We start from the raw sequence: 23,006 nt of genomic DNA, 5'->3' as shown, positions 1-23,006 counted from the left end.
CAGAATATGTCTGATTGTTGTGTGGTGTTTTGGTAATATAGCTACTTCTAATCCAGAATATGTCTGATTGTTGTGTGGTGTTTTGCTAATATAGCTACTTCTAATCCAGAATATGTCTGATTGTTGTGTGGTGTTTTGCTAATATAGCTACTTCTAATCCAGAATATGTCTGATTGTTGTGTGGTGTTTTGCTAATATAGCTACTTCTAATCCAGAATATGTCTGATTGTTGTGTGGTGTTTTGCTAATATAGCTACTTCTAATCCAGAATATGTCTGATTGTTGTGTGGTGTTTTGCTAATATAGCTACTTCTAATCCAGAATATGTCTGATTGTTGTGTGGTGTTTTGCTAATATAGCTACTTCTAATCCAGAATATGTCTGATTGTTGTGTGGTGTTTTGCTAATATAGCTACTTCTAATCCAGGATATGTCTGATTGTTGTGTGGTGTTTTGCTAATATAGCTACTTCTAATCCAGGATATGTCTGATTGTTGTGTGGTGTTTTGCTAATATAGCTACTTCTAATCCAGGATATGTCTGATTGTTGTGTGGTGTTTTGCTAATATAGCTACTTCTAATCCAGGATATGTCTGATTGTTGTGTGGTGTTTTGCTAATATAGCTACTTCTAATCCAGGATATGTCTGATTGTTGTGTCGTGTTTTGCTAATATAGCTACTTCTAATCCAGGATATGTCTGATTGTTGTGTGGTGTTTTGCTAATATAGCTACTTCTAATCCAGGATATGTCTGATTGTTGTGTGGTGTTTTGCTAATATAGCTACTTCTAATCCAGGATATGTCTGATTGTTGTGTGGTGTTTTGCTAATATAGCTACTTCTAATCCAGGATATGTCTGATTGTTGTGTGGTGTTTTGCTAATATAGCTACTTCTAATCCAGGATATGTCTGATTGTTGTGTGGTGTTTTGCTAATATAGCTACTTCTAATCCAGAATATGTCTGATTGTTGTGTGGTGTTTTGCTAATATAGCTACTTCTAATCCAGAATATGTCTGATTGTTGTGTGGTGTTTTGCTAATATACGGTAGCTACTTGTAATCCAGAATATGTCTGATTGTTGTGTGGTGTTTTGCTAATATAGCTACTTCTAATCCAGGATATGTCTGATTGTTGTGTGGTGTTTTGCTAATATAGCTACTTCTAATCCAGAATATGTCTGATTGTTGTGTGGTGTTTTGCTAATATAGCTACTTCTAATCCAGGATATGTCTGATTGTTGTGTGGTGTTTTGCTAATATAGCTACTTCTAATCCAGGATATGTCTGATTGTTGTGTGGTGTTTTGCTAATATAGCTACTTCTAATCCAGGATATGTCTGATTGTTGTGTGGTGTTTTGCTAATATAGCTACTTCTAATCCAGGATATGTCTGATTGTTGTGTCGTGTTTTGCTAATATAGCTACTTCTAATCCAGGATATGTCTGATTGTTGTGTGGTGTTTTGCTAATATAGCTACTTCTAATCCAGGATATGTCTGATTGTTGTGTGGTGTTTTGCTAATATAGCTACTTCTAATCCAGGATATGTCTGATTGTTGTGTGGTGTTTTGCTAATATAGCTACTTCTAATCCAGGATATGTCTGATTGTTGTGTGGTGTTTTGCTAATATAGCTACTTCTAATCCAGGATATGTCTGATTGTTGTGTGGTGTTTTGCTAATATAGCTACTTCTAATCCAGAATATGTCTGATTGTTGTGTGGTGTTTTGCTAATATAGCTACTTCTAATCCAGAATATGTCTGATTGTTGTGTGGTGTTTTGCTAATATACGGTAGCTACTTGTAATCCAGAATATGTCTGATTGTTGTGTGGTGTTTTGCTAATATAGCTACTTCTAATCCAGGATATGTCTGATTGTTGTGTGGTGTTTTGCTAATATAGCTACTTCTAATCCAGAATATGTCTGATTGTTGTGTGGTGTTTTGCTAATATAGCTACTTCTAATCCAGGATATGTCTGATTGTTGTGTGGTGTTTTGCTAATATAGCTACTTCTAATCCAGGATATGTCTGATTGTTGTGTGGTGTTTTGCTAATATAGCTACTTCTAATCCAGGATATGTCTGATTGTTGTGTGGTGTTTTGCTAATATAGCTACTTCTAATCCAGGATATGTCTGATTGTTGTGTGGTGTTTTGCTAATATAGCTACTTCTAATCCAGGATATGTCTGATTGTTGTGTGGTGTTTTGCTAATATAGCTACTTCTAATCCAGGATATGTCTGATTGTTGTGTGGTGTTTTGCTAATATAGCTATTTCTAATCCAGGATATGTCTGATTGTTGTGTGGTGTTTTGCTAATATAGCTACTTCTAATCCAGGATATGTCTGATTGTTGTGTGGTGTTTTGCTAATATAGCTACTTCTAATCCAGGATATGTCTGATTGTTGTGTGGTGTTTTGCTAATATAGCTACTTCTAATCCAGGATATGTCTGATTGTTGTGTGGTGTTTTGCTAATATAGCTACTTCTAATCCAGAATATGTCTGATTGTTGTGTGGTGTTTTGCTGATATAGCTACTTCTAATCCAGAATATGTCTGATTGTTGTGTGGTGTTTTGCTAATATAGCTACTTCTAATCCAGGATATGTCTGATTGTTGTGTGGTGTTTTGCTAATATAGCTACTTCTAATCCAGGATATTGTTGTGTGGTGTTTTGCTAATATAGCTACTTCTAATCCAGAAATGTCTGATTGTTGTGTGGTGTTTTGCTAATATAGCTACTTCTAATCCAGAAATGTCTGATTGTTGTGTGGTGTTTTGCTAATATAGCTACTTCTAATCCAGAATATGTCTGATTGTTGTGTGGTGTTTTGCTAATATAGCTACTTCTAATCCAGAATATGTCTGATTGTTGTGTGGTGTTTTGCTAATAGCTACTTCTAATCCAGGATATGTCTGATTGTTGTGTGGTGTTTTGCTAATATAGCTACTTCTAATCCAGGATATGTCTGATTGTTGTGTGGTGTTTTGCTAATAGCTACTTCTAATCCAGAATATGTCTGATTGTTGTGTGGTGTTTTGCTAATATAGCTACCGTACTTCTAATCCAGGATATGTCTGATTGTTGTGTGGTGTTTTGCTAATATAGCTACTTCTAATCCAGGATATGTCTGATTGTTGTGTGGTGTTTTGCTAATATAGCTACTTCTAATCCAGAATATGTCTGATTGTTGTGTGGTGTTTTGCTAATAGCTACTTCTAATCCAGGATATGTCTGATTGTTGTGTGGTGTTTTGCTAATATAGCTACTTCTAATCCAGGATATGTCTGATTGTTGTGTGGTGTTTTGCTAATATAGCTACTTCAAATCCAGAATATGTCTGATTGTTGTGTGGTGTTTTGCTAATATAGCTACTTCTAATCCAGGATATGTCTGATTGTTGTGTGGTGTTTTGCTAATATAGCTACTTCTAATCCAGGATATGTCTGATTGTTGTGTGGTGTTTTGCTAATATAGCTACTTCTAATCCAGGATATGTCTGATTGTTGTGTGGTGTTTTGCTAATATAGCTACTTCAAATCCAGAATATGTCTGATTGTTGTGTGGTGTTTTGCTAATATAGCTACTTCTAATCCAGGATGTGTCTGATCTTTAAATAGCTATCTAGCTGTTAGCTATGTTAGCCAAGCCCACTACTGCTGCTGTAACCACTTCACCGGGTTCAAAACACCAGTGTGAGTGACCAAACATTTTGCTTGTGAACCAGTTTGAGTCACAATCTTTCCACTAACTCATCAGCTCTGGAATCCGTTGGCCGGTGGTTGAGCTGCTTGCAACATCACGGTGGTTGCTGCGGTAGCTACCCGGATGTAGCAGACAAAGTGTATTGAAGGCAAGAGACCAAGCTTGTGCTTGTTTTTACAACAGAGCTCCTATTAACCTGTTAGTAGAGGTGCTCCGATCGATCGGCCGATTTATACCTCAAATATGCGATCGGCTGATAGCAGATGTTGCTTTATTGTTGCCGATTGCATAGCCGATCATGCTGCACGTGAGAAACATGAGGCAGCCCATTTCTCCGCAGAGTTAAATTGGTGTAAAAAAAACACATTTTCATGTCTTCAATGTCTATCGTTTAACTTTCATATTGTTTATATCATTGTGTTGCAAATCACACGCTTTGCTTTCGTCAGTGTTTTTTTTACTCACCTCCACACCGCACCAGACAACACGCCCCTTGCCTCTTTGAATCACACGAATCAGCCGGTGAGTAGAGCAGAGAAGTTACTTACCTCCAGTCCTCCCACCAACGAGGCATTTGCGTGGTGTTAGGTCTGCGTTTGATCCATATTTGCGTGTATCGTCGTAACGTTAATAGCTCCGGTTAGCTTTAGCTGCTTTAGCTTATAAATCTATAAAATCGTTTCCTTGGGTCAAAGTTATTTTTCTTGTGTAACAGGGAAATCCCAGAATAGAGTATTTTTATTGAGTGAAATGAACTGCATTGAACTGGTAACATGGAAATCCCGAAGTGGAATATTTTTGTTCCTTTATAGACTGAACTATAAAGAACATTCTTCTAGCCATTTAGTTCAACACAGTCTTGTGCTCCAATTATCTCACACACACAAAATCATGTTGGTGGTTTCCTTTAGCCTACACAATATAAAATATTGATGTAGAAAAAAAAGAAAATGTGCTGCACTTTCAATTTGATGCATGAAATGTAGGCCTATATGTCAAATGGAAACTGTCAAAAAATCAGTGATCGGTAATCGGTATTCTGTGATTGGTCAGTGATCGGTTGGGCAGATATTTCTCATAGGCGAAAACGTGATCGGAGTGACCTACCTATTAGCCTTCAGTTCTCATCAATTTAAGTTCTTTGTTGTCCTGCTTTGCTACTGAGATTGGTTAACGAGTTGGATGATTGACAACCAGACAGCAACCAATCAGTTGGGGTTGAAAAATAAATCACAGAATCAGTGGCGGATAGCCTTGAGACCAGAAGGATTAATTGGGGCTGGATGCCAGGTTAGAATTCTCCCATATTTCTCACAATTTATGACACATTTTCACAGCTGTTTCTGGCACTGTACAGCGTGTATAAGTCTACTGTTCTACTGTTTCCACCCAGACAAAAACGCAAATGTATGGTTTCCATGGCAGCACAGAGGCACAGAGCGCCGCTCACCTCCACTGCGGGCACGCAGCCGCACCATCTATCTCCTTTTAAAAATCGATGGAGCATCTAGGGCCGACAGGGACTTCATGGTGCATTCAAGTGCACCTCGTAAACTCAGAAATCTATACTCGAATGACCACAAAGGTTGTTTAAAACAGGAAAGGGTGGGCCTTTGGTTTCAAAATCCTACCCTTTTTTTTTAGGTCTCAAGGTTGGCAAGTGTGGCATGTGGTTATTGACAGTATGTCATGTCGCCCTCAGTGTCAACAAATGACAGACGGCCTTCAGCTTTTTCTGTCTTTGTTTTAAAAGAAATCCGTCAAAGATGGAAAAGATTCAGTTAACGCGACCTCTGGACCTCAAACAAATGTCTTGTTGTCAGATACTGTTCTTCAAAAATGGATTCAAGATTAATCTTAATAGCCATAGTGAGTAATTAGATTGGTAATTAGATAGGTGGTCAAATTTCAAGGTCACTGTGACCCCACGAACGCCATTCTCAAGTTCGTTAACGCGATATCTCAGGAACGGCTTAACGGAATTTCTTCCAATTTGGCTCAAACGTCGACTTGGACTCAAGGATGAACTGATTAGATTTTGGTGGTCAAAGGTCAAAGTTCAACGTCACTGTGACCTCACGAACGCCATTCTCAAGTTCGTTAACGCGATATCTCAGGAACAGCTTGACGGAATCTGTTGCAATTTGGCTCAAACGTCGACTTGGACGCAATGATGGACTGATTACATTTTGGTGGTCAAACGTCAAGGTCACTGTGACCTCTCGAATGCCATTTTCAAGCTCGCTAATGCGATATCTCAGGAGTGCCTTTATGGAATTTCTTTGCATTTGCCTCAAACATCCACTTGAACTCAAGGATGAACTGATTACATTTTGGTGGTCAAAGGTCAAGGTCACTGTGACCTCACTACCGCTCGTTTCATGCTCATTAACGCAATATCTCCGGAACGCCTTGACGGAATTTCATCCGATTTTCCTCAAACGTCCACTTGGCCTCAAGGATGAACTGATTCGATTTTGGTGGTTAAAGGTCAAAGTTCAAGGTCACTGTGACCTCATAAACCCCATTCCCAAGTTCGTTAACGTGATATCTCAGGAACGCCTTGACAGAATTTCATCTAATTTTCCTCAAACGTCCACTTGGACTCAAGGATGAACTGATTACATTTTGGTGGTCAAAGCTCAAGGTCACTGTTAGGGCTTTCACACCGGCAGGGCTCCGTGCCGGTTCCAGTTCCAGAACCCTAATCTGAACTGGCCGGCGCGTTCAGACCGAAAAAATAATTGGTTCGGAACCTGAAAAGTTGGTTCTCATCGGAACCAAAAAATAGTTGGTTTTCCTTGGGAACCGTGACATCATCAGTGGGCGTGTCTCATTCGAGGCTGTGAAAATGAGCAGGAAGGAGAAGAAGGCAGTGACAACATGGAGAAAAATAATTTGCAGTGGTCTGCTGAGGAAACCAAATGTTTAGTGGCGATTTGGGCATCTACCGAATCTCAAGAAAAGCTAGAAAGCAGTACAAGAAAGAACAAGTCATATGCCGAACTTGCAGAAGAGATGGCCATGGCTGGGTTCACTCGAACGCCAGACCAAATAATTAATAAACTTAAAAAAATAAAAATAAACTGAAGAAGGACTACCGAATAATGTCCTCCCACTTTGGTTCCGCTTAAACTGGTGTGAACATGGGCTGGTTCGCCAGAAAGCACCAAGGTTCTGAGACTCCAGAACGGAGCCAGAGCCAGAACCAGAACCATATCTGTCTGAAAGCGCTATCAGACCTCACAAACGCCATTTTCAAGCTCGGCAACGCCATGTCTTAGTAACACCTTGACCAAGATTTCTTCACATTTGGCTCAAACGTCAAAGTCTGGACAGACATGCATGTCAACTAGGGCTGTCACTTTTCATTCGAAATTCGAATGCAACTTCGAATGTGGGGGAGGGGTTTGTGTTCGATATGTAAATTGACACTTCGATTTTTTTTTTTTTTTTTTTTTAATTATTATTATTATTATTATTATTATTATTATTATTATTATTATTATTATTATTATTATTTTTTTTTAATGAACCAAAATTAACCAACTGCTGCTTGCTGGTAATGTTAATCCCATGTCAGAAAGTCTCCAGATTTGTCGCGTTAGTCTCTTCTGAGAAAGATTGTCTCCAGGGTCTGAAAAGTTGTCTCGAGTTGGATGCAGCCAAGTTTGTGAGGCAGTGTTGTGACTGTGAGCGTCCAAGCAAGTTTCTTGACCCATGTGGTAGGCTATAAACTTAGATTTGCAACTGTTCGTTTTTAGTCATTTCACCAAGTAAATGTGTTGTGTTGAGAGCATTATTGAGAGAGATTAAAAGCAGCACAGAGTAGGCTATCAGGGCTGAGAAGTAAAAACGGCTTTCAGTAAAAACAAGTTTGGTGAGTCCTTCATGTGCTGATGTGCGGTCGTTTGAGAGTGAAAGCGCACTCAGTACTGCACAGTGTTTCATTGCGACTTTTCACGGGCTGTTCTCACCATTGTACAATACATGCTGATCACTTTCTGAGTATAATGGCATCACCCCCAGCGCGAGGTCTCCACGGTGACTCACGGAGACTCGCGGGGCCCCACCCCCACGGAGCTTTGCTCGAGTATAAGAGCACCTTTACACGTCGGGCTGATGCCCGGTGGCCTGGACTGAAAAAAAAAAAAAAATTAACCAAAAAAAAAAAAAAAAAAAAATTAACCAAAAAACTTTGAATATATTCGAACGAATTTCGGGCAATTAACACGTTCACTGCCAACGACGTATTACTCCGTCAAAAAAAATCCAACGGTTGACTGCCACTGACGTATTACTCCGTCAAAAAAATGAATTTTTTTTTTTGACCGTGGGATGTGCATCTAACCCTTTTACATCTCTTATATAATTATTGGAGCCACCGAACGTTTACAACCCATTCCACCGACCCACTAAGTGGCGACAGTGCTCTCCTGACTAGAGGAAGGCAAGCAAAAAGCAGCCATTCTCATGAAAATGGATGGGGGAAAACGCTTTCGTTTTCGCGCTGATTGCTGGCGATGTGGGATTGCAAATTTGCATAATAGATTACAGGTGGAACACACTTTGAAACACGCAGCATAAATATGACCAGAATCGCAAAAGCTTCATCAAAGCTCTCAACCAAAACTCCAAGAAGCGAGCGAGTCCATCCAGACTTCCTCAAACAGCGGCCGCGCAGACAGGCAGCAGCAGCAGCAAAGCAGTGAGACTGGTGACAAGCTTGTGACGGCCGCTGCAGCCAAGAAGAACGCCCACGGAGGGAGGAGTTGGAAGCAGAGGGGGGTTTCCTGCTGTTATGGAGGAAATTACTGTTCAAAACTATTGTTTAGATGTCTGACGTCTTACTGATGCCAAAAATGAATGGTTAAAGTGACTGTTCTATCGAATTTCACAAAAAGCCGTTTATCTCTGAATAATTTTTCTGACGCTGAAACCATGCTGTATTCAACTGCTAATGCTTACATAACTACTAACTCTACAAACTAACTCTTTTAGACAGAGAAAGCACACATTCTATTTCAATCATGAGAGACCAGAGGGTAAGGTTAATCAGCAAGCTTTATTAAAGTATGGCATGGCGATAGGATTCATGGCCTGAAGCGGTATGGCATTAATCCTGATGGCGTGGCAGCATGGCAACTGATTCTTTGGCGTAGTGACTCCGTGGCAGGATGCCTCTCTTCTTGAGGCGGGAGGGCATCTGCTCGGAGAACCCCCCAAAAGAGAGAAACGTCGCCGGCCGGTTGGTTCGGCAGCACGGCGACTTACGGCATAATTCGGCGTTGGCGTAGTTCGGCATAAGCGTAGTGACTCCGTGGCAGGATGCCTCTCTTCTTGAGGCGGGAGGGCATCTGCTCGGAGAACCCCCCCCCGTAGGGGATTCTTCGGGAGTCAATACATTGGTGGTGGACTGGGGAGGTGGGTGGGGTGAAACGCGGCTTCCAGAGGAGGAATTGGATCAGCTTAATGCAGCGGCTAGAGGGCAGGGAACAAGGGCTGTGGTGCGCTCGGCGTGGCTATAAATACTGTCACGTCATAGCTTCGGTACTGACGACATTAACGCCGTCACCTAGGCAAGTGCGTCACTACTGCACTGACGGCATTAGCGCGTCACTCTGGGATTACTGCACTTGTCGACACGCTAGCATTACATGTGATGCTGAGGTCGCTATGTTTCTAGATTACGTGTGGCGTGAGGCAGCGTGTCTGGTCTTCATCTTGAAACTAGGTCGAGACCATCATTTCAATCATGAGAGACCAGAGGGTAAGGTTAATCAGCAAGCTTTATTAAAGTATGGCATGGCGATAGGATTCATGGCCTGAAGCGGTATGGCATTAATCCTGATGGCGTGGCAGCATGGCAACTGATTCTTTGGCGTAGTGACTCCGTGGCAGGATGCCTCTCTTCTTGAGGCGGGAGGGCATCTGCTCGGAGAACCCCCCAAAAGAGAGAAACGTCGCCGGCCGGTTGGTTCGGCAGCACGGCGACTTACGGCATAATTCGGCGTTGGCGTAGTTCGGCATAATTCGGCGTTGGCATAGTTCGGCGTTGAACTCCCCCCCAAACTGACTGACTACAGGCTGCTCGGCACCTGGAACACTTGCGGGCTGCTCGGCACCCAGAACACTTTGAGTCGTCTGCTGAGGTCTTGCCGGATTAGTTATGTGACTACAGGCTGCTCGGCACCTGGAACACTTGCAGGCTGCTCGGCACCTAGAACACTTCGAGTCGTCTATTGAGGTCTGAATTAGTGAAGCTGCCTCGGTGTTGAGATTTGGGTTGAGCCCCCTCGGTTTTGAGATTTGGATTGAGCCCCCCCCCTGACTACAGGCTGCTCGGCACCTGGAACACTTGCAGGCTGCTCGGCACCCTAGAACACTTTGAGTAGTCCAGGGGTCTGGATTAGTGGGGAGACTACGGGCTGCTCGGCACCCGGAACACTTGCAGGCTGCTCGGCACCTAGAACACTTTGAGTAGTCTGCTGGGGTCTGAATTAGTGGTGTGACTACAGGCTGCTCGGCACCTAGAACACTTGCAGGCTGCTCGGCACCTAGAACACTTCGAGTAGTCTACCGTGGTTGGAATTAGTGATTTGTTGCGGGCTGTTCAACGCCGAGCACTTGCAGGCTGCTCGACACCTGGAACGCTTAATCTATTAGATCGACGAATTAGTGACGCTGCCTCAGTGTTGAGATTTGGATTGAGCCCCCCCCCCGGGGGATCAGGATTGGGAGAACGGGGAGATTGACCGAGGCACAGAAAAAGGAGAACGACCGCCAGGCGCCGTCGTAGGCTCTGGCTGTGGAGCTGGCCAGCCCCCCCCCTGATGTAGGACTGAGTGACGTGGAGTAGCTGGGTGAGGTGGGGATCGTGAGGGGGTGCTGGGGGCCTAGGGCGTGGGTCCGGACTCATGAGAGGGTGAGAGCCGAGAACGGAATTTGTGATTTGTTGCGGGCTGTTCAACGCCGAGCACTTGCAGGCTGCTCGACGCCTGGAGCGCTTAATCAATTAGATCGACACTGATTAGTGGGGAGACTACGGGCTGCTCGGCACCCGGAACACTTGCAGGCTGCTCGGCACCTAGAACACTTTGAGTAGTCTGCTGGGGTCTGAATTAGTGGTGTGACTACAGGCTGCTCGGCACCTAGAACACTTGCAGGCTGCTCGGCACCTAGAACACTTCGAGTAGTCTACCGTGGTCGGAATTAGTGATTTGTTGCGGGCTGTTCAACGCCGAGCACTTGCGGGCTGCTCGACACCTGGAGCGCTTAATCAATTAGATCGACACTGATTCGGGGAGTCCACCACCAATGAATGTGAAGTCACGGCTATTGCGAGGAATGTAGGGATGGATGCCATGTGCTTACCGTGTGACGCCTAGGGGAGGAGAGATCTTTGGGCAGACAATATGGCGGCCTGCTCTGGTCGGATGTAGGCCGCGTAGGCTGACGAGGACCAGCGGCCCATCTGTTGCAGGGAGGCGGAGGACGCCCCTTGCGCGGCGGCTGATGTGGCCGCGCCGATCCTGAAGGAGTGGCCGGAATAGTGCTCCGCTGGGAGGTTGCACATCTGGAGGATCCGCTTGAGGTGGAGAGTGAACCAGGCTCTTGTCATGAGATGGAGGGGTGAGATGAGGAACAGGGGGGCGGACGGGCCGGTCTGGGGTCGAATCCCTAGGTAGCGGGCCATGGCGGCAAAGGTGCTAGCCATGTGTTTGTGAGCGGTAGTGTGCTCGCTTTCCGTGCTGTTCTGGGACGGTTTGTTTACAGTTTTATGCGTCGACTAGCCGGTCGGAGAATGGAGTTATTATGGCACTAGCGGGTGCCTGCACGAAGTGAGCAAAATTTATGATGCACTTCTGGAAGCACTGCAATAGCTGCTTGTATGTGTTTTAGATCTATTAGTTGTGTGGTTTTATTTTATTTTAGTTCTTTCTTATTGTGCTGTCTGTGTTTGTGTACGTATTTTATATGGACCCGAGTCTGGAATGAAGTTTATGTATATGACTTTAGCGCCCCCCTTGCGCTATAACTTCGGGGAGGCGCTGGAAGGGAACACTTGTTCCGCGCTCCGCCGGCTTACTCCGGGGCATTGCTACTGCTTGAACTCTGGAAATCTTGGCCAGCAGGATAGCACGTTCAAATATCGCAATTATAGGCATGCATGAACTAACGCCCCCTCCGCAAGCGGCATGATACCAGGAAGCATTATTATTGTGAGTGATGCAAGGATGCGGTGACGCACGGTGATGACGGCCCGGCAATGCCTGGAGAAGCCTGGACACCAATAGTCGCTGAATGGATATTTTTAACTTGCAGCATTGTTACCGTGGAGTGAGAGTAGGCCTATATGTGGAGCCGTATACCGGTGATGGGCATCGCCCGCCGCACGGTTAAATGTCCGATCATATATATATGTATGTTATATGTATATATACTGTATGTATATTCAGTGAGCAGCACGGCTTCTGTTAATTTGACTGGGTGGCTGGAGCATCGACTCGGAGAAAGGTATATTCAGTGAGCAGCACGGCTTCTGTTAATTTGACTGGGTGGCTGGAGCATCGACTCGAAGGGATTTTTTTTTTTTTTTTTGTTAAAACGGAATCTGGCTGTCATTAGACGTTGATTAACTGAACGCTATTGCTAACTGATGCTTTGAACGTCCGTTTGCAATGATTCTGGCTGGCTGTTGACTATTGTAAATTGTGCAATAAATGCAATGAATGCAATTTGAGCACGATGTGTGAATACATTTGATGTTAATTGTTTGGGCCTAATTATTTAACACGTTAGAGATGTGTGTAGTTCTCCATAGATTTAGCCTCTTCGTTTTGCTCTCGAATGCGCCAGGTTATTTAATTTCACGTTATTGGATGAAGAGACATTTAGTGTAGCTCCGCCGTCTTTCTTTAGCTGTAGGCGAGGATATAACGACCAGTTCACGGAGATTGTCAAGAGATCGTTCGTTCACTATGATGAATGCATTGCTACTTGTGCCCAGCTCGTTTCCTTCGCGCCCGACGTGCGGACCGCAGGGAATGGTTAGATGATTGTTTTGAAGCACGCCGAAGTGATTTGAAATTAAGATTTGGTTGCTAAAATGATATGGCACTGTTATGTATTAAAGAGGTGATTACGTTACCGTTGCGCTCGACTGCTGTCCGGGACGCGCTCCGCGGGCGTTCCCTGCGCTCGGGGCTGGCGATGCTGCGAGCCGTCCCGGCTGGATAGCATTTAATCGTGGGGCCGAGTTCCCCGGCCACGTCGTGGAACTGCGTCGTGCCGAGAACGATGATGGAGCAGGACCTACGCTTATGATGGCTTGATTAGCAGGGTCGGAACAGCGGACGCTTGGAGACTGGGTGGCTTGGCGGCCCGAACAGAACGGGGCCGCGGATGGATGAGACTTGGACATGAGAATTGCATGGCTGCGGCCGCTCCGGGCCCGGAGCGCGCTCTCCCCCCCGGTCATCGACCCCGTCATTGGTAGAGCAGGTAGTTCTTGAGAGAGGGGGGCAGGGGCAGTCCGTGGATTTCGCTCAGGCGCTCCCTTCCTAGGGCCGCTCGCACTGAACGCTTGCACAGGTCCCTCAGAGGGAGGGGCTCCGCATCGAGTCCGTTTATGTACCGAATTCGTATTTCGCAGTGTCCCCACACGGCGCTCACTACTGGGTACACTTTCCTGCCCCTAAGTTCTCTGAACGCCACCCCTAGATCATGGCCATTTACTATGAAACGCAACGTTCCCTCATCCATGTCCAAGACGACTAAGAGCGAGTCTGGTATTATGAAGGTGTCGTCGGGTTCCAGGAAGGCGGGGTAGGTTCTGCCCGCGTGGTTCTTGCCGTCGTGGTAGAGTTTACACCGGCCCAGGTCCCAGCCCCAGGATTCGGTGTTGTTTCCCACTAGGGCCGTGTAGCCCACCGAATGCAGCGGCGCGTCGCCCGTGGCCACTCCGACCACGGCGTGGGACCCCCTCTGGTGCTTGGCCCAGCTGACCTCCCACGCGTGCAGTCCTCGCGTGTAGCCCGCCCGGCCGCGGATGGCGTCCGTGCTCTGCGCCACGGGGTGCCGGTGGAACACCAGCTTGTTGTCTTCCTTAACAGAGATGTTGGGCGAGCAGTCGTCGTTGTTCCAGGAGTGCTGCGCCTGGACGTCCGGGCCGGCGGGCGGCATGTCCAGCAGCAGGTCCAGCCGGGAGGGCTTGGTGTGGTTCGGGGCCTGGAGCTCCGCCTTCATTTTTGGCCCTAATGGCCTGCCGTATGCCCCGGCTGGAGCTGCTACGCTCCTCACGGGGATTTTCAACCCTAATGGCCTGCCATATGCCTTGGCCAGGGCCGCGGCGCTCCTCGCGGGGGCGCGCGTTTGCTTCCTTCCGCGCCCCCGAGTGCTCGTGCCCGGGCCCGGAGCGCTCTCTGCTTCGGCCCTTGCGCGACTGCGAGTTGTTTGTCCTCGTGACTTGGCCCCGTTTGCTTTCTTTCCTCGGCCGCGCGCAGGCCCCGCTTGCTTGCTCTTGACGATGAGGTTCCCCGTCTGAGATGCGTTCGGTGCTGCCGAAGCCTGCTGCCGTCCGCTTGCCTGTTGCGGCCCGTACCCGGGCATGGATAAATCGACGGGCGAGTCCTCGTCGGAGCTGGATGCCTCCAGCTCGAATTGGTACTGCGCCTCGTATTTTTCGTCTTCGGAGCTCGACATGTTGCAGGAGTGAACGGTGAGTGGTCTCGTGAATGCAGATGGCTTGATAGCGGAGTCTGGAGGGGAGGTCTCGTGAAGCAGATGGCTTGGTAGCAGAATCTGGAGGAATGGGCAGCTTGAGAAGTGAAACGCGGCTTCCAGAGGAGGAATTGGATCAGCTTAATGCAGCGGCTAGAGGGCAGGGAACAAGGGCTGTGGTGCGCTCGGCGTGGCTATAAATACTGTCACGTCATAGCTTCGGTACTGACGACATTAACGCCGTCACCTAGGCAAGTGCGTCACTACTGCACTGACGGCATTAGCGCGTCACTCTGGGATTACTGCACTTGTCGACACGCTAGCATTACATGTGATGCTGAGGTCGCTATGTTTCTAGATTACGTGTGGCGTGAGGCAGCGTGTCTGGTCTTCATCTTGAAACTAGGTCGAGACCATCATTAGTTCTTTTGAGATATTGTGTGTTCACAAAATCTTAGCAGAAAAGAATCCTCGGGTCTTGAAAGATGAGCCAGAATCCTCAAAAAACCCCTCTGGCAGAAGCTAACTACAGTAAAAAAAAAACATCTGGCAGTGAATGTGTTAAAGTTCGTTCGAACTTTATTTTGGGGAAAAGTGACAGCCCTAATGTCAACTGCTCCCTTTTTGGCGGAGGCATACTGTATATCCGCGGTGCGGTCGCTCTAGTTGTAAAATGCTTTACTGAATATATGAATGTACTTCCGGTACGAATGTATTTAGACGTCATTTCCACCTTATGCAGCACAACGCTGAAGAAAGAAACGTCCGCTGCTGCTGCTGTGCCTAGAGGGTTTATTACACTTTTGAAAGGACATTTAGCATGCTGGCCTCTTCTCTTTTCTAAATAGTTAGTTTTTGCCCCTGAGTGTTTCTGTGCTCGCTATTGGTGAGTCTGGACAATACATTGAGAGGGATCATGTTTTTCCTCTTCCACACATTTTGATGCCGTTAGCGTGTCAGATTGTGTGTATGTTTGTGTGTGTGTTGATAGCAGGTAGGTAGCGTGGTTAGCATGCAGACAATACTGCTGAATTCAGTATGCTAGCTCCCTCTCTTCAGCCTTCTTATGAAGAAGATAGAAAGAAAAGGCAATGGACTGTGTGTGTGTGTGTGTGTGTGTGTGTGTGTGTGTGTGTGTGTGTGTGTGCACGTGCACGTGTGTGTGCACGTGCACGTGTGTGTGTGTGTGGGGGGTATACGCGTGTCTGCGTGCACGTGCAGCCTGTCTGTCTGCTCTGGCGTTGCATCACTCTGGCTGGGCTGTAAGGCCTCTATGATGTAACCAGCAGTAATACCTCCAGACTGACAGAGAGAGAGAGAGAGAGAGAGGAGTGGTTAGTGAAGGGGAGAGAGTAGGAGAAAGAATGGCAGAATAATAGAAAGTAGAAACAGTGAATAAATGAGAGGTGGGGGTTGAAACAGAGAGTGTCTGTCTGGGCATTTGACAAATTAAATGACTGCTTATTTGAATGGCTGTACTGTCTCCTCTTAGGCTGCTGCTGCATTCAGTCAAACTTCTCCCACCATAGCTGCTTTTACTTTGAAGAGAGAGTGGCCAAGTGAGGGGTAATCAACTCCTAGGTGTGTGTTAAACCATCTTAATGCACTTCACCCGACTTATACCATGGTCACTTGCTGACAATAGCTTAGTTAAAATTGGCTAAGTGGTGTCTGGGGTGGTGGTATCTGTGGTGGTGGTGTCAGTCACGATTTTGTGACGGAAGTGATATCAGTGATGTCACTCGAGCAACTGTGATGTGATGTCATCAGTTGTGTCACTCTGTGATGTTGTAGTATGAGCCGATGGCGCGCGCACAGTTGCGCCTAGGTGGGTGGGCGGTGTCTGTCTGCATGTCTGTCAGTCATGATGTTGGCAGCCCGCGGAGCAGGCGATTCCCATAACTGCATCATCTCCAGAGTCTCCACCTTACGAAGCGCGTCAGATTCCTACTAGAAAAAGCATTTGTGGATTTTGGTGCAAGTTTAGCAATCAAAATCTAAAGTTAGTCACAAGCCGTAACTCTGTTTACCCTGTTAACACCTGAGAAACTGACTACCTGGCAGGAACAATCATTACCATGCCGTCAGCTTCTCATGCAATGGAAACGTTCACTGCTCCAGTAAATAGGACAAACCTTTGGTTACATTTGGAAAGGGGAGATAATCTAGTTGGCTCAGCTCATGAGCCAGAAAGCTAATGTTATGGTAGTTTAAAAGGCAATGACAATGACGCTAAGACCTCAGGACCACAATGGAAATAACTTAAACGACTTTACTGTGATATCCTAGATGAGGTATTTTATACGGTATGCCTGTTGGTGTATTGTATTTAATTTTTTGTTGTTGAATAAATAAATTAATTAATTCATGTGTACGGTTGACAGTCAATATACGGTAATTGACAGTATGTTTAACAACAAGATAAGTTATGTTATTGTCCCCAAATAAAAAAGAAATGATGAACGACAGCCTGAAGTAGCGAGTGAATGATGTGAAATGATTGCTTATTATGTGATATAAAATAGGCTGTCAGTAAGTTCAGATGGCAAGGAAATGGTTAAAAGATGTATTGATGATGGACATTTTTATCTTTTTTTGTCATCTTTGTTTCACTTCTCTGTTGATGTCTACTGTTTATTATTAGTAGTAGTAACCTAATATATATATGTATATGTATTTATATATACGGTACACACATATATATATATATGTGTGTGTGTGTGTGTGTGTGTATATAATGTATACTGTATATATATATATATATATATATATATATATATATCTACACACACATATATATATGTGTGTGTGTGTGTGTGTGTGTGTGTGTGTGTGTATATATACTGTATATATATATATATATATATATATATATATATATATATATATATATATATATATATATATATATATATATATACACACACACACATATATATATATATATATATATATATATATATATATATATATATATATATACATACATTAGGTTACTACTGTATTTGAGCTTTGGCAATATGCACCATATAAGCTACTATTATCATATTATAGGAGGTATGATTTGATTTTTGGTTCTGGATATTTTGTACTTGAAAGTTTTTCTCTTTGTAATTAATTACTCTAAATAAACATACAAAAAGTTCAGAGGGCAGTGTTCCTGTCAGTTTGTGTTACAGCGCCATCCTGTGGTGTTCAGAGGATGAGGCACTGCTGACTCTGTGCTGTAAATAAAATATTCAGATTTTCTTTTAGAAGGTTACAGGTTGGGTAGCGGTTGAATTTAGAACAGTGATTAAACTTGAGCCGGATTATGTACCGTACCTGCCGGCCAATCAGAAAAGAGTATTCACCCACACCGCGGTATAAATACTTCTAACAAGTAGTTATAAGGAGGATAGCTTTATGGCCTTTCTGCTTCTTAGATTAGAGAACCAGTGGACAGAAAGGCTAACGTAATGGAATAGGTCAGATATTCAGATTCGAACGCATGCTGCTACAACTACAACTAGCATGGTAAGTGCCACGTGATTCACCAGGAGGTGTGTGTAGATACTGTATTCTCCATGCATTTCCACTTATTTTATGCTGCTTTCACACCTACATCGGTTGGTTCGCTTGAATCACACTAGAGTTTGTTTCCCCCCCTTGGTGCAGTTCATTTGGGCAGGTGTGAATGCAGCAATCGAGCTCTGGTGCGGACCAAACAACCGCCCCGAGACCTCTTTGGAGATGGTGTGGTTCTAAATGAACTCTAGTACGGTTCGTTTTGTCGTGAGAATGTGACCCGTCCTCCTCGATCTGACCCAAATGCAGGAAGCCTCCATTTTTTGGGGGATGAAACGGCTCCCGTAGGCAGCGGCACTGTGTGTAATTGTGCTGAGGACGAGTATGATTAAAAACATCATCCTTCACATGATTGTTTGTTGACTGGTGAAACTGGGTGGATTATTGAGTTTTTTTTTTTCTTTTCTTTTTTGCACGATTGCAGTCGTCATTTTCTCCACAGTCCGTTTACTCACCTATTTTCAGATCAGCTGTATCAATCAATGAAGGAAAACAAGGTGGGTCAAATACAGCCCTGTCCATAGTCTCCTTTAGGGATTAATAACACATCAGCCAACTCCTGCATCTCAGGTCGCAGTCTTTGATTGACAGGTGATAAGCATGCTTGAGTTGGCACTGGGCAAGGTCGTTTGGGACCTTGTGAATACACAGCAAGTTGAATGATTCTCCTCTGTCTGTGTGTGTACACACACATTACGCAATGCCAATGTCCAGTCGATGCCAAATGTCCAGTCGATGCCAATGTCCAGTCGATGCCAATGTCCAGTCGATGCCAATGGCCCCGGCCATAAAAAAGTAGGCTGCAGCAAACGTGCACACACATCATTTCAGCTGTCAAAAGAATATCTGGGAATTGATATGTTCTACCCCAGGAGAGGAGTCTCCTGGCCATTCTGCGAGGGTTGGCAGCTATATCTATTCCGCTTGCTTTTTACCTGGTGTGAAACCGAACCAATCCAGCTGAAAAACTAAACAATTGCCATGTTCGGAATAGTTCTCTCATTCACTCACTCACTCACTCACTCACTCACCCACTCACTCACTATTCCCCATGTAATGTTGATCAGATAGTGAACTATATGTAGTGTTGATCAGATAGTGAACTATATGTAGTGTTGATCATATAGTGAACTATATGTAGTGTTGATCATATAGTGAACTATATGTAGTGTTGATCAGATAGTGAACTATATGTAGTGTTTATCATATAGTGAACTATATGTAGTGTTGATCAGATAGTGAACTATATGTAGTGTTGATCATATAGTGAACTATATGTAGTGTTGATCATATAGTGAACTATATGTAGTGTTGATCAGATAGTGAACTATATGTAGTGTTTATCATATAGTGAACTATATGTAGTGTTGATCAGATAGTGAACTATATGTAGTGTTTATCAGATAGTGAACTATATGTAGTGTTGATCAGATAGTGAACTATATGTAGTGTTGATCAGATAGTGAACTATATGTAGTGTTGATCAGATAGTGAACTATATGTAGTGTTGATCAGATAGTGAACTATATGTAGTGTTGATCAGATAGTGAACTATATGTAGTGTTGATCAGATAGTGAACTATATGTAGTGTTGATCAGATAGTGAACTATATGTAGTGTTGATCAGATAGTGAACTATATGTAGTGTTGATCATATAGTGAACTATATGTAGTGTTGATCAGATAGTGAACTATATGTAGTGTTGATCAGATAGTGAACTATATGTAGTGTTGATCAGATAGTGAACTATATGTAGTGTTGATCATATAGTGAACTATAATAGTGTTGATCAGATAGTGAACTATATGTAGTGTTGATCAGATAGTGAACTATATGTAGTGTTGATCAGATAGTGAACTATATGTAGTGTTGATCAGATAGTGAACTATAATAGTGTTGATCAGATAGTGAACTATATGTAGTGTTGATCAGATAGTGAACTATAATAGTGTTGATCATATAGTGAACTATATGTAGTGTTGATCATAGTGAACTATATGTAGTGTTGATCAGATAGTGAACTATATGTAGTGTTGATCAGATAGTGAACTATATGTAGTGTTGATCAGATAGTGAACTATATGTAGTGTTGATCAGATAGTGAACTATATGGGGAACGATCAAACGAGTTTCAGTCACACTACCTCACTCTTCTTCTCCTTTGGTAAACACGACCGCATTGCATTGTTTATGGGAGAACATGTAGGGTACATTCTCTGTTCATTATATTACAGTGCATTGTGGGTATTTTATAGTGGACTATAGTGAATCAAATGAATAGTTGAGAATTTGGACACTAGTACAAAATGGCCAACACACTATATAGTCCCCTATTTCTGTAATAGGGACCGGTTTCGAACTGTATCATTTGGTGCGAATCAACCGGACTGAAAACACCTTATTAGTTCAGTTCAACCTAAAGAGATGCAGAGACTGCAGCTCCTCAAAAGCCCCTTTAAGGGGCTTTAGGAGTTCATGTTTAGAGCCTGATGAAGGCTGTTGGCTGAAACTGTGATCTGAGCCAGTTTCATTCAATTCCTTTTCGTATTACAAATCCTTGACATGAACCCTCGGTCTTCTCTGTGATTGGTGCAGGTGTTCCCACGCCGACAGAGGAGGTGCTGCACCACACGCTGAGCATGCTGGTCCGTGAGCGCAAGATCTACCCGACGCCGGACGGCTACTTCATCGTGACCCCCCAGACCTACTTCATCACGCCCAGCCTGATCCGCACCAGCTCCAAGTGGTACCACCTCGACGAGCGCCCGAGCGACCGGCACCAGGTGCACCAGAACCAACAGCAGCAGCATCAGCAGACGCAGTGCACCTCCCCTCTCTCCGGCACCGTCACCCCGTCCGCCTCCGGAGGCGTCCGCGTCGATCGGACACACCCGAAGCCACCCGGCCAGAACCACGGCGGCGGGGGCGGCGGGGATTCTTCCTACAACAACAGCCACCGAGGAGACGACCCGCCCAGCCACCACACCACGCTTCAGCGCCGCTCGCCCAAGGACCACCGGGAGGCGTACTCCTCGCCGCACTCCCCCCAGACGCCTCCTCAGCAGCAGGGTATAGGCACCACGGAAAAGAGCCGCAGCACACTCAGCTTCCCCTTCAAGACGGACACGCTCACCAAGCACCGAGGAGGGGGGGGAGGTAGGGATCAAACCATTACTACTTTAAAGGGAGAGGTAGTAGTAAAACTAGGATGTAGATGCCTTTCTCTTCCCTGTGCGTACATTGGAAAGGGCGTTGCACCCCTCTCTGCTAGTTAGCTTAGCACTACAATGTAGGGGTGTCAAAAATAATCGAGTATAAGATGCATCGCGATGGGGACGTGCACGATTCTGCATCGATTCACAAATGTCAAAAATCGATTATAAAAAAATATATATATATATATATATATATAATCAAATAAAATATAATGGAAGTACATGCACTTGTTTATTTTAATTATGGATCATAATACCATTCCAAATGCACTTTTATTTTAAAAGTAGCCACACAGTGAGAAAAAAGAAAGTGAGAAAAAATAAATCATGTATTGCGGAAAAAAGTGATGCATCGATTTAAGATGCATCGAGATGCATCGATAATCGTAATCGAATCGAATCGTAGCCCTCTGAATCGTAATCGAATCGTGAGGCCAGTGAAGATTCACAGCCCTACTACAATGTAGGGCTGTGGCGATTCACTTATCTCCCGATTCGATACTATCACGATTCTTGGGTGCCGATTCGATTTATATTGCGATTCTTAAGTATTGCGATTCTACGATTATTGCGATTCGATATTACGATTTATTGCGATTTTTGTTTATTTTTTTCTTTTCTTTTTTCAGTTTGTTTGCTTTTTTACACTAGATTCTTAGAACATGGGAAAAGTTGAATCATACACTAGAGACTGTATATTATATATCATGAGTAGGGCTGGGCGATATAGTTAAAAACAGGGGCGGACTGGGATCATAATTCAGGCCGGGCATTAGATACCAAGCAGGCCAGGCCGATATGGGCCAACGCGCGTGAAATTTGGGCCGTTTGAAGCCAGATTTGGGCCGTTTGAAGTCCGATTTTACAATGAGATGCACCCACTTTAACCCTGAAGTGTAATTATTACTTCAGACTAACTAATAAAGTAATAAAACCACTAGTAAACCAGTAGGCGGCGCCTGGCCTGCTGTTCAGTGAGTGGCCTGACTGCAAGCACACAATTCTTTTTTTTTTTTTTTTTTTTTTTTTGTTGTTGTTGCGATTATCGATTCTGGAATAAAAGATCGATCCAAAAAATCGTGACATTAAAAATCGCGATACTTAGGTGAATCGATTTGTTCCCCCACCCCTACTACAATGGCAGCATACGGTACACGAGCCTACCCCCGTTCAGTCACCAAACGCCAGTTCGCCGTCTTTGAAAGCACGACGTTAGATTATAACTAACTAGTTAACCTAACCCGCCTTCCAAAATGTTGCCGTTCGTTTTTTAGAAGTTAATACATAGAATTGGGAACGTTACATTCAATTTCATTCAGACTGCCTCTGTCTGCTCAATAGCTGCCATTTTTCCCCCGGAGCGAGGGAGGTTGAGAGGAGGGAGGGTGTTTTACAGTAGTGGCTGAGAGAGCGTAGTGGCACAGTGCTCCAAGCAGGTCGCGAGGCACATTTTTTGCAACATCATCCAATCAGGGTGCATTCCCTGGCAATTCACATGGACGCGCATTGCTACGACCAGCATAGTTAAGACCAGACATAAGCCGTGTTGGTGCAACAGGCGTAAGTCCATGGTCTTAACTAAGACCGACGTAGGAGTTACGACCAGGCATAGTTAAGACCAGTTGGTGCAACCGGCCCCTGATCTTCTGCATGTTTTTAGTGGGGGGGTTATATACGGAGGAACCCCCCTGGGGGAGCACGGGGAGAACATGCAAACTCCACACAGACAGAAAGGCCCTTACGACGAGATACCCCACCTGGGCAGTAGGCACTGAAGATATGGGGGG

General features: G+C 44.6%; 1 protein-coding gene and 1 pseudogene across 2 annotated transcripts in view; one reads left to right on the top strand and one right to left on the bottom strand.

The window, feature by feature from the left end:
* The window catches only part of LOC310790237 (storkhead-box protein 2-like), a gene marked incomplete at both ends in the record, with an annotated part of 139,872 nt that overhangs the window by 107,245 nt on the left and 9,621 nt on the right, over positions 1-23,006 (top strand). Inside the window, one exon of the mRNA XM_083651908.1 lies at positions 20,600-21,160. Within this exon, the coding sequence (XP_083508034.1) occupies positions 20,600-21,160 (561 nt within the window). The remainder of the gene's footprint in view (positions 1-20,599; positions 21,161-23,006) is intronic.
* On the bottom strand, positions 13,204-14,418 carry LOC310790791 (SPRY domain-containing SOCS box protein 1 pseudogene; annotated as a pseudogene). The gene has a single exon. The product of its transcript is annotated as an SPRY domain-containing SOCS box protein 1 pseudogene (transcript).

This window comes from Poromitra crassiceps, assembly GCF_964638095.1.
Source record: "Poromitra crassiceps genome assembly, chromosome: 15".
NCBI lineage: Eukaryota > Metazoa > Chordata > Actinopteri > Beryciformes > Melamphaidae > Poromitra > Poromitra crassiceps.
This window is presented reverse-complemented; position numbering and strand designations above follow the sequence as displayed.